Consider the following 10,677-nt stretch of genomic DNA (forward strand, 5'->3'; position numbering starts at 1 on the left):
TCGATAGCGAGCTTGTTTTCAATGAGACATACGACTCTGCGAATAATGTCGCATGAGACTACTCGGTCTGAGAACTTGTCCTATCGATCTTAGTCTTACTGTTTCTCCATCACTTTCTACACTGCTGGTGAGAGTGCTAGGTGAGTTTGTTTCTGATAGGATTGTGTCTTAACTGTGGCATACATGGCAAGACCATCTGTCTATCCTACGATCAAAAGAAGGCTAAAGGACGTTCGAAACCCGAAGGCATCGGATCCATCATGGTTTGACACAGAACAGACCGTGCCACAACGGATTGTAAGGTGTGTAGTAGGTTGTGTAGATTGTGAGCTCTTTCGACAGGTCGATTGGTCGAAATCTATGTCGGCGGTTATGCACTTACGCAAGTTTCTAAGATATGTTTGAGTCGCCTAAAGCGGTTAGTGCAAGGTGAAGGCATATACGCTCATGGGCTTCCCACGCTGCATCGATACACATCAACACCGCTTTAACCCCACCTGAACAGACTCGGTCAGTTGTGTACCTCAATCGCCACAATGATGTCCTCCTCCAGTTCACCTGGGACAGACCTAGGGCTCAGGCGCTTCTTCACCATTCCGCGCGAGACAATCCGAGCCAGCCTTTCGATCCTCGAGAACATCACTTCACGCGAAGGGCGGATCGGCATCGACCAAAAGCTTGTGGAATTCGGTCGGAACATACTCGAGGATCGTGCTTACCAGTGGCCTCTGCCCGTTCAAGCTGAGTCCGACCTGAGCTTGAAGCTTCATAAACTATACTTTTTGACAATCGCGCAACTGATCCAGTTTGACTGCGAGAGTCGCTTGGGTAATCAAGGGCTGGCCAAATATGTGGTCCCGTTTCCGCAGTTCTTTACCCACAGCGTCCACGTCGACGGGAGGGGATACCTTGAGGAAGGCGACACGCTCAACATCCGCCATTTGGTGAATGCTACCAGATCGAGGAGACTCAAAAGGATGGTGTACCAGGACTACATCCTTGATTCGCCCGAATGTGATGAATCATTTGAAAAGTTCATCGCAGCAGCCGAGTTCAAAAGCGAATTCTATGCTCATGACCATATTCGCCAGACTTGCCAGCCCGTGCTGCCAAAGATTCCCCACTATCTGAAAAACGTACTTTTCGTGAATGAGTTTCGGCAGGACAAAACGTTGAGCGAACACAGTCGTGGGGATGAAATTTACGTCGACAAGGAACATGGCTCACCCATGCGGCGTTGGTCGATCAACGGTAAGTACTTGACTGACTCGTACCTTATCAAGAATAAGGGCTTAACGTCCGTGTAGACAGTGAAGTCTCCGAGCCTATTCTTACACCGCCTGACACTCGTGGTTCTTCCCCTTTTGCCGGACATATGACCGCAGAGAGCGACATCAGCACCGAACAGCTCAAAGTTTCGTACATCGCCGTCTTTGAGACCCGAAACGAGAAGGTAAACATGATGATCGACACAAACGATACACCGGGCAAGCAGGTGGATGCAGTTAGAGAGATATGGTCATGGCTGGCAAACAAAGGTTACGGCAATGTTCGACTTCAGGATGTGGTTGAGTTGGCACAGAAAATGGCGGCGAAATGAGAGTGGAGTGGCATGACTCCTGCTAGACACGTTACGAAGACTATATGAGACTGAGAAGGATTGAGTGGAAGAAATCACGATGTCGGACATATTGATGCACATGTTGCATGTCTGTTCTTATTCCACTCCGTATCCTGTCCAGGGAAGACGCTAATATTGAGAAATCCAAATTTCGACTGAGCCTACTGACCTCTCAATTTATTTCTGAATCACCCGGTGATCAAAAGCTGATAACTTTGTATCCGTAGCTGATACCCCACACCCAAGAATGTCAACGTCCGTCCATCTGCGGAGATTAGTACACGCGCGTCCAACAGTCTCGCTTGCTCGAGCACCGTAGATATACCCTCGTTGGTCTTCTCCAAACCGCTCACAGTAACACTTTCAATTACTGGACACCACTTTTCTTTCAGCTGAATCAAATCGTCAAGGAATTCCTTATTCAGATCCGCAAACTCGCAAAGTTCAAGGTTCAACGACTCTAACGATGCCGGGAGTTTGTGAACCTTGACGAGCTTTTGGAACTCAATGGTCATGTGCGTCAAATTCTCAAAGCCACGCATTGATGAATAAGTCATCCAGCAGTCCTCTGGTGTCTCGCCAAGTTGCTCTAGTTCCTCTAGCATGTCCGGATCGCTAATGTCGTAGAAATGATGAAAATCTAGACGAAGAGATTTTAGAGTATGGCTGTGTGTTTTGAGCAACGCCTCGACAAGTTCTTGTGGTCCAACCAACGGTTCATGGCCCACATCTAACATTGATGTGTAACGGGCTCGATCAGGAACAACGAATTCAAAGAGAGTCAGACGAGGGCAGACATCCAACAGCTGTCTCATTGTAGGCAATGGCGCTATGCACCATAGCAATTCAACAGCCGATTGCGTCAGGGTATTAATTGCGCGAGGTTCGCCTATGATATGAGGAACATCGTTCTCGGTTGAGAATCTTTTGAATGAAGGGTATCGCATAAGATGGATGTACTCCTTTATGTTGACCGGGCCTTGTTCGTACTTCTTGTGTCTGAACATTCCAAGTTAGCTAAGTTCACCCTCAGAGTGCGAATGCGTGATGTTGTAAAGCACTAAGCAATGTCGATAATCAACCCCGCTTGCACCCAGAAGTGACTTACAGATGAAACGTCTTCAACTTGGAGAAAATCGAGGAATCGGCCTGCAACTCATGGACACGTTCCAACAAAGTACATGGTGCTTCAATCTGAGCTGTAAAGTGGAGGTGCTGTAGATTGGGCAGTCTGGCAAGTACCTCTACAGCTAGCGGATAGTAACAAAGCTCAGGTTCAATCTCAGATGGATGGCCTCCTATATATGCTGACAGGTCCATGAAGTACGGGTCTTCTTCAAGAGCAGGCCACTCATAACGTATCACCCGGTCGTTGATCAGAGCAAGCTCTTGCGTCTCTTTGCTCAATGACGGACGTTCCATCAAAGTTCTAAGAAAGATCTTGAGAGGCTTCAAGGGGTCTACCGCTGGCTCCGTTATTCGAACGCAGGTGTAGAGTGCTGGTTGCGCAATGTCGAGGAGAACGCGTGAGGAACGACATAGGTTGAGTAGAGTTTTAACGTCGATGTCGTCGCCTGTTACGAGATGCGCAACGACATTGAAAAGTATCTCATCTGGAAGGTAGGTAGGTTTGGCCATCTGCAATGTGAAGGTGGCGAGTGAAGAATAGAGTTGTGGTGTCATCAGGCAGCAACATTATTAACATAACATGCTCTAGCATCTGACGTACGACCTCACCTGACGCACGTAACCGCCCTCGTCTCGTGTGGGTACTTTCCAGGACGCTTACTGATTGGTTGAAATTATGTTTAGCAACAACTTGGGGGACCAGTACTTGAGGTGGAGAGGGGCCAACACTTTGGGGGCACAGTGAGCATTCTTGTTTAGACAGAAACTTCACGACTTAGATAACTCTTAGATTGTCTTTTGAAGCTGTATGAACAATCGTGTCGCATTCATATGTGTCTAAATAGATTGCATCGGTTTTCGTTGCAACTTCGTCGCTTGCAGAGCCTTCGGGCTGTCTCGTGTAGAAGCTTTACATGCAGGATTACGTCTTATGTGTAGGTTCCGCGGGTAGAATTCCGTGGAACGTCCCGAAACCTTAAATTGTTCTCTCTAAACTTTAATTTGTCGATCACTGGTGCATGCAACGGTCCGCTTGCTGATGCAGACACGACTCAACGAAGTGTGAAGTTCCACAACTAATTTATCACTGCGGCTACAGGGCTTCCGAAAATTATCTATCCACAGAGACCGTTGATCAAGAACACATTTATCAGGAAACAAGAAATTCAGCAACAGATCATAGACCTAAATGATCTAAAGCTTTATCATTGAGCTGAGGCACTGCACAACTGATTCTCTACTGTGGTAACCCCCGGAAATTTCCCCAAAGATGCTACAAATTAGGGACACGTTCAGATGGCTCTTGAGGCTACAACGGATCCTCTGATTCGCTGAATCTCTTCCATGCGGGATGGCGATTTGGGAATACTTCAGGGGGTTAGCACAGTTCATCTTTCTCAGCTGATGTTGCTTCGTAGTATACATCAAAGGTGATCATTGCTCCAATTATGGCTTCATACTAAGACTAAACAGAGGCTAAGGATGTGCGTGGAGCCATTCTGCTGAACAAGTGACTAGCGCTCCTTCGTGCCCGAATCCAGTGCTTCTGGATGGTTACAATCATTGTTGCTGGCTGTTCAAAGGCCAGTCTAAGCAGCTCAACAACTGTAGTATTGCGGCGTTGTGCCTCATACAGATGTATATAATGCTTCGAGCATGCTGCTCATCAGTTCATCAGCTCGTCAAACATCTTCATCTCTCTATTCAATAACATACTGCTGCAAGCACCACTTCTTTCAACCCCTCGTTCAAGAACCAAGCATTACAAACAATACTATGTATTCAATCCGCAACATTCTCGTCACTGTCGCCCTCCTCGGCGCAGTGCCACTCTCCTTGGGCGCCCCAGCACCAAACCAAGCGGACGCCATCGCTCAGTACGATTCTAGCGAGCCGACTACCCAAGATGATTCTCTCGATGCCAAAGACGTCTTGAACGTTCTGGAAGCCCGCGCGGTGAACTGCGGGATCACTAGCGCCCCAGGCAAGAATTGCACAGCTATCAACTGCAAACCTGAGGAACAGTGTACGGTCTCCGCCGCGCAGAATTGCGTATGGAAAAACACGAACCCAAGGACTCGTCCGAATGCCTGCCTGGAATGCAAGTGCTACAAGTTATCATCTTAAGCGCAGCCATTGTGCTTCGAGCAGACCTTTGCCGTTCGTTGTCCGAAATCGGGATTAGAGGAGATACCGGTGGAACTCACTCATTGGAGCTTTTTCGTTAACACAATCTTTTGAATGTATCCAAACTGTTCCACTCATTTAGATAAAACAAATTCATTCTGTGTCTACTACCAACGTATATTTATGAGCTCGTGATGCAGAGAGATTTATAACGCACCGTACAAGTATTTATACATTTATGTTCAAGGGGCAGCCTAGGAAATTATAGAGGTTACGGGAAACACGTAATCTTATTAATAAGCAATATAGCCTATGCAGGAACTCTAAACTTAACTCTAAACTATCTATTATAACTTAGCCTACTATTATTTTTTACTCTTAACTTTATTATACTGCCCTAGTATACCTCTAAATACGTAAATTAACAGCGTAACTTAATAGATATATAAAGAGAAGCTATAGTAGCACTTTACTACTACTTTAAGCTTAATTTTCTATATATTATAAGTATACTTAGGCTTAAAGTAAGTACTCTAAATAGAGTTTTTAATAATATTAAGGCCTATACCTATAGTAATTCTTTTACTTATATACTTAATAGAGTACTATATAAAAGCTAAGCTAGTACTCCTATTAAAGTATATAATAGCTCCTTACTTTTTACTTATATACGCAAAGCTATTATTAAAAATAGCTATATAAAGATTAAAGAAGTAGTTAAAGAAACTCTTAAGGCCTTTAGAGTCTTACTTAGTTAATATATAATTATCTAAATTACTTATAAGCACTATAATAAGCTATATAACTACTCTATTATCTATAGTATCTACGTCTATAAACCTAAGCTTAATTATAATACTTAAAACTCCTATATTAACTACTTAAATTAGCTTTTTACTAAGTTTAATTTATACTACTCTAAGCTTATATTTATATACTATAATAAGACCTCTAAGGCTATTAGAAGAGTAAATATATGTAGTAGAAAATAGCATATTTAGCAGCCTAAAGGTAATAATACTAATAAGTATACTATATATATTTAGCCTCTGTTATTCTTACTTATAATATATACTACTATATTTACTAATACTCTTATTAAGTATAAAAGACTATATATAGTATAGGTATAAGAAGAGAATAAGTAAAAAGAAGAGATACTTAAGCATATATAGTAAGTTAATAAAATAGCTAAATAACGTATTTAGAAGAAGATTAAGTATACTATAATTAATAGTATCTTAGAATACTAAGCGTTATAAGAAATTAATACTAATATTACTAAATATAATAATAATATTAGAGCTACTAATTAAGCTATAAGTAAGAAGAAAGGCTCTCTTTAGAAAGGTATAAAGTACCTAAAGACTACTAAGAACTTCTATCTTATTAAGGACTTTATATATAAATTAGAGAAAGGTATAAATAGGATTTAGTATACTAAATAGATCTTTAAAGATAAGCTCTTCCTATACTATAAAGCTATATATAAGGCTAATTCTAGTACTTATATATACTTAATCTAAGATAATATCTACTTATATAGTTTTAGGCTCTGTTATTATACTCTAGAGATTAAAGCTTAAGATATTAAATTTACTTCTTACTTTTTAAACTTTTTAGATTTATACTCTATTAAACGCTATTTTAGAAGGCTTAAAAGATTCTTATAAAACTATAATCTAAATAGTACGTCTAAGGTAGTAAAGGCTGAAGCAGAGGCACTTATAAAACAGATTTAGTAATAAGATAAGATAATAAAGTAATATATAGCTAAATAGCTCTATTTAATATTATTTTAGAAGCTTATAAATAAGTATAAAGACTATAATAGAAGTAATAAGTTTATAGGATAATTTAAGTTCTAAAATCCTAATTATTTACGCTATTTTAAGACTATTTTAATAAATATACGTATTTTAGAGTGTTTTAGTATTCTATTACGTGTTTCCTGTAACCTCTATAATTTCCCAGGCTGCCCCTTGTACATGTCCCTTAATCTCACGAAAAGCTAAGACAACGAAAGATAGCCCGGATGATGTTTTTTCCTTTATTTTATCTTTCTTGCGCATGCGGTAATTATATCCTATTGCGGTTCTCTACACATTTTCTAGTTGCTGTTTTCTTCACCTCAATCTCTAATAGATCTCACCCATTTCTCTATGCTTCTTCCATAAAAGCGAGGTTTAAGGGCAGCCTCATGTAAGTATCACCTCTAAGTGGGTAGTAAGGAATTATCATCTCAGCGGGAAAGGTTTACAAAACCCAGACCGCCTACCAACCCCTTTTGACCCCAAACACACTTTCCTCCAAAAGCAAACAGCGCAATAACTGTCGAATCAAACCGTTGCATCTGCCGAAACGCCCTATACTGCCTCGCTGAATCATCTCAGCTGGTTTAGACATTATCGAAATCACGACTAGACCTCATAATAAGATCAATAACCTCCCCTTGTTGAGATTTCCTCTTGCGGATAGATCCCTCGCTGAGGTGTCCACTAAGTTGCGCTCAGTTGCGCATCCGTGACTGTCGCAACAAACGTAAATGCGAATATCACCTACCCACGATATCAGCCATCAGCCACCCTAACATGTAACAATAAGGTTTGCCGCTCATAATGGGTATGCCAGGACAGTTCATTTCCCAAATTCACGCACACCTGAAACATCAACTTGAAGAAAGTAAGAGGATTAAGGGTGGGTTTTACGCGGAGAGAGTTGAGCGGGATGATGAGACCGAGGGGAAAGTGTAGACTGAAGCGCATCTTATGAGTGTGCCCGAGATTATTATAATCGTCGTTAGGCTGGTCAATACCAATACATTAATATGGCATACCATCACAATAAGGAACATATTGAACAACGAACAACAGAGCACATTCAATCACATCCGTAGCTCTCGGCCTCATCACTCGTTATTCGGTATCTGAAAGCTAAAAAAAGAGTTTTATCAAAGCAGGAATAGAGGTGACCCTGTTGACAGTGGTGACTAAAAAGGAAACAAAAAATACAACAGCGGGGATCTGTTCGTGCGGGTGGCGGGCGATGAACAGATGTTAGGAGCGGCTATAGATCATGATCTATTGGAGGGTAAGATGGTTAGAAGCTTTTCTCTGTCTAAACTAGCGTACTTTTATCGCTAGGTCAGAGCTATGCGGCGCAGTCAAGGACCTCGCCGTAACACCGCAGCTAGTTGCCAATTACTTATCGAGCACTCTGCACGAAAAAATATCTCCATTTACTTCCTACCTTCTTCGTGTTCATGGCGCTACGTATTGGGCAAATCCTTCGTGGGGCCAAAGGAAACTATGAACTTTTACGGTCGTTGAAAGGCTCTACTGTCTTCAAAGCCAGAGTTCTATCTGGCTCTTCTACCCAAGCAAAATGGTGGGTCCCTTCCACAACACAATCTACTGTGTAGATTTTATACTTACTGTTGTTGTAGGGCTATAATTAAATCAGCCGCAACTGAAAGCGAGAGAATGTGCTTAAGGCGCGAGCATCGCAACTACAAAATCGATAAGATCGCTTCAAGTCCATATATTCGAGCACTGTACGATACTATACAGTTGGATACATCTCAAGACGATACCGTGCATTTGAGTACATCTCGAGACAACGCCTCATGTTTAGTATTCGAATGGATGGATCATGACTTACGAGCGGTAACTGCGCCAGAGTTCCGGAGTGACTCAAAACTACCAAAGGCTGTGTGCCATGGAGTTTTATCAGCACTTGATGTTTTGAAGACGCTTGATGCGGTTCATACAGGTTACATGCTCTATCCTGTTTCCTCTTATAGTACTCTACTAATCTCTCTAGACATCAGTCCAAATAACATATTTATTTCCGATATTGATGGGAGGCAGCCAGTCGCAAAGCTGGGGGATCTTGGAAACAGCAAGTGTCACTCTAAAATTTATATTTGTGGCTAACTCCTACTTCTAGTGATCAGGGATAGCTCCGCAACTCAACGTGCTCAATGCCTGCCGTGTAGAGCGCCGGAGGTCTGGAGAGGGCAATCGTGTCGACACGCTTCCGATATCTGGTCTCTTGCTGTCACAGTTCGTACCCACCTCCGTTTCCTTCTTCTACGAAGAAACTGACTTGGAAGTTAACCACGAAACTATCGCCACTTGGTTTGTTCGGCACCGGCGATAAAATTATCGAGGGTCATGCAGAGGCATGGTGCATTGCGAAAATCATATGTCTTGTTGGCCCGCTAGGTCTGCCTGTCAATCGCCAGTTCAAAGAAGAGTTTGAGTTTGCCGCAAAGTTAGCTGTCATGAACCATCCAAGTGGTATCATGAAGCTCATTGATCGACTCAACTGGCGCGAGGAGCTGCAGCATATCCCAGATCCCCCAGTACCATCAGACGTGATGGATTTTATCGAATCTTTACTTGTCATTGACCCCGAAAAGAGGCCTACGGCGTCGGACGCGTTGTTGCACCCTTATCTACAACCTACTGCATGAAGCTAACGCTGTTATTGCGAAGTACTGTAATCGACAGAAATGTAGAAACAGATTCAGAAAGAACGCATCTCGACATCGATATAAGTTGTCAGACGCTTTTTTTCCAACGTCCTATGGCCGTATGTTGGGATGGTGATAGGACAGGCAATCGGTCCCCGCATTAGTGACAGACTTGAACGTCCTCCCCTATTACGGTGCCCCTCTCTAGCTGAATTGCAGAGGCGCATCCGATGTCAGACCGCTATATATGAATATTAGGCTTGCGTCATTTGAGCAGATGGCGAACACATCAGGACGGGCCGCTCAGGACCCTGAGGGGCTAAAGGTAGAGGTGGATGGGAAGAGTGGATGAGCGGAAAAGACAGAGAGTGGACCCTTGCAATTGTCACTAAACCTTTCTTAGGACAATCAGGAAAAGAATGATTGGTCACGTTTGCAAGTGCTATTGCTCTAAGAGAAGCGCTCATAAGGCGTGAATGACAAGTACAAGAATATCACGTAATCACACGAACTACTACCAGGAACCTCATAAAGCTGTGTTTTTGGCTCCCTTGTCTCTTGCAACGACACGGCTAGCTTCACAATCACTCATCCTACACAATGACAAGCAAAAAAGAAGTCGTGAAAAGCAGCGCGCAGCCGCAGACACTCTCTGTCATGCCCTACTCAGCCGCAGTGAAATGCAACGGCATGGTTTATCTTTCAGGGAACATTGGCATGGATCCAAAAACCAAAAAGCTCGTCGAGGGCGATATCAAGGACCGCACAGTCAGTGAATTGCTCTGTCAAATAACGGCAATACTTACTGGAAATCTAGAGAATGATCATGACCATTATCACCGGCGTGTTGAAAGACTCCGGTTCGGATATCAAGAACATTGTCAAGTGCGGGGTATTTCTCACTGACATGGCGAATTTTACCGCGATGAATGAGGCATACATGGAGTTCTTTCCGGACGCTGGAGACGTGCCTGTGAGTTCATCTCCTTTCGAGATGTTGTGGGAAATGTTGGAGTTGGAATGTGCTGACGGATGCAGGCTAGGACGTGTGTTCAGGTTGCGGGATTGCCCCTAGGAACGGATATTGAGATCGAGTGCATTGCACACCTGTAGAGGGGTCGTTTGGAAGACGAGTCCACAATATAATCATCCGACCAATAGTGAGGGCGCTAAATTTACATAGAACGATCTATAGTGATACCTGAAGGTAATGATCAACGATATTTGTTGCTGTCACAACCGAGGTTATAGTTGTAGAAGTGGTGTCCACCAGACCGCGAGGCAAACCCTAGCACTGTTACTTTTAGCTAGATTTAGCACCATA

At 43.0% G+C, this 10,677-nt stretch overlaps 5 protein-coding genes across 5 annotated transcripts; 4 read left to right on the forward strand and 1 right to left on the reverse strand.

Annotated features, from left to right (window-relative positions):
- The first annotated feature begins 238 nt into the window (after positions 1 to 238).
- On the forward strand, positions 239 to 1,705 carry P153DRAFT_112104 (uncharacterized protein). The gene is made up of 2 exons (XM_033661914.1): positions 239 to 1,251; positions 1,308 to 1,705. Exons 1-2 carry the CDS (start codon positions 537 to 539, stop codon positions 1,598 to 1,600), a joined length of 1,008 nt encoding a protein of 335 aa, XP_033519773.1. The 5' UTR covers positions 239 to 536; the 3' UTR covers positions 1,601 to 1,705.
- Positions 1,706 to 1,809: 104 nt separating this feature from the next.
- Positions 1,810 to 3,498, reverse strand: P153DRAFT_425802 (uncharacterized protein; the record flags this gene model as incomplete). Its single annotated transcript, XM_033672567.1, has 5 exons — positions 1,810 to 1,886; positions 1,947 to 2,620; positions 2,730 to 2,836; positions 2,987 to 3,234; positions 3,456 to 3,498. 5 exons carry the CDS (start codon positions 3,496 to 3,498, stop codon positions 1,810 to 1,812), a joined length of 1,149 nt encoding a protein of 382 aa, XP_033519774.1.
- A 989-nt stretch (positions 3,499 to 4,487) lies between these two features.
- P153DRAFT_434456 (uncharacterized protein) lies at positions 4,488 to 4,876 on the forward strand (the record flags this gene model as incomplete). Its single annotated transcript, XM_033673083.1, has 1 exon — positions 4,488 to 4,876. Exon 1 carries the CDS (start codon positions 4,526 to 4,528, stop codon positions 4,874 to 4,876), a length of 351 nt encoding a protein of 116 aa, XP_033519775.1. The 5' UTR covers positions 4,488 to 4,525.
- Positions 4,877 to 8,138: 3,262 nt separating this feature from the next.
- On the forward strand, positions 8,139 to 9,353 carry P153DRAFT_300362 (kinase-like protein; the record flags this gene model as incomplete). The annotated part of the gene is made up of 5 exons (XM_033664326.1): positions 8,139 to 8,263; positions 8,322 to 8,647; positions 8,699 to 8,782; positions 8,825 to 8,940; positions 8,991 to 9,353. The coding sequence occupies 5 exons, from the start codon at positions 8,139 to 8,141 to the stop codon at positions 9,351 to 9,353; spliced, it is 1,014 nt and encodes a 337-aa protein (XP_033519776.1).
- Positions 9,354 to 9,919: 566 nt separating this feature from the next.
- On the forward strand, positions 9,920 to 10,673 carry P153DRAFT_370053 (Endoribonuclease L-PSP). The gene is made up of 3 exons (XM_033668930.1): positions 9,920 to 10,121; positions 10,171 to 10,326; positions 10,392 to 10,673. The coding sequence occupies exons 1-3, from the start codon at positions 9,954 to 9,956 to the stop codon at positions 10,464 to 10,466; spliced, it is 399 nt and encodes a 132-aa protein (XP_033519777.1). The 5' UTR covers positions 9,920 to 9,953; the 3' UTR covers positions 10,467 to 10,673.
- Positions 10,674 to 10,677: the final 4 nt, after the last annotated feature.

The sequence above is a fragment of the Dothidotthia symphoricarpi genome (assembly GCF_010015815.1).
Source record: "Dothidotthia symphoricarpi CBS 119687 unplaced genomic scaffold P153scaffold_20, whole genome shotgun sequence".
Classification (NCBI taxonomy): Eukaryota; Fungi; Ascomycota; class Dothideomycetes; order Pleosporales; family Dothidotthiaceae; genus Dothidotthia; species Dothidotthia symphoricarpi.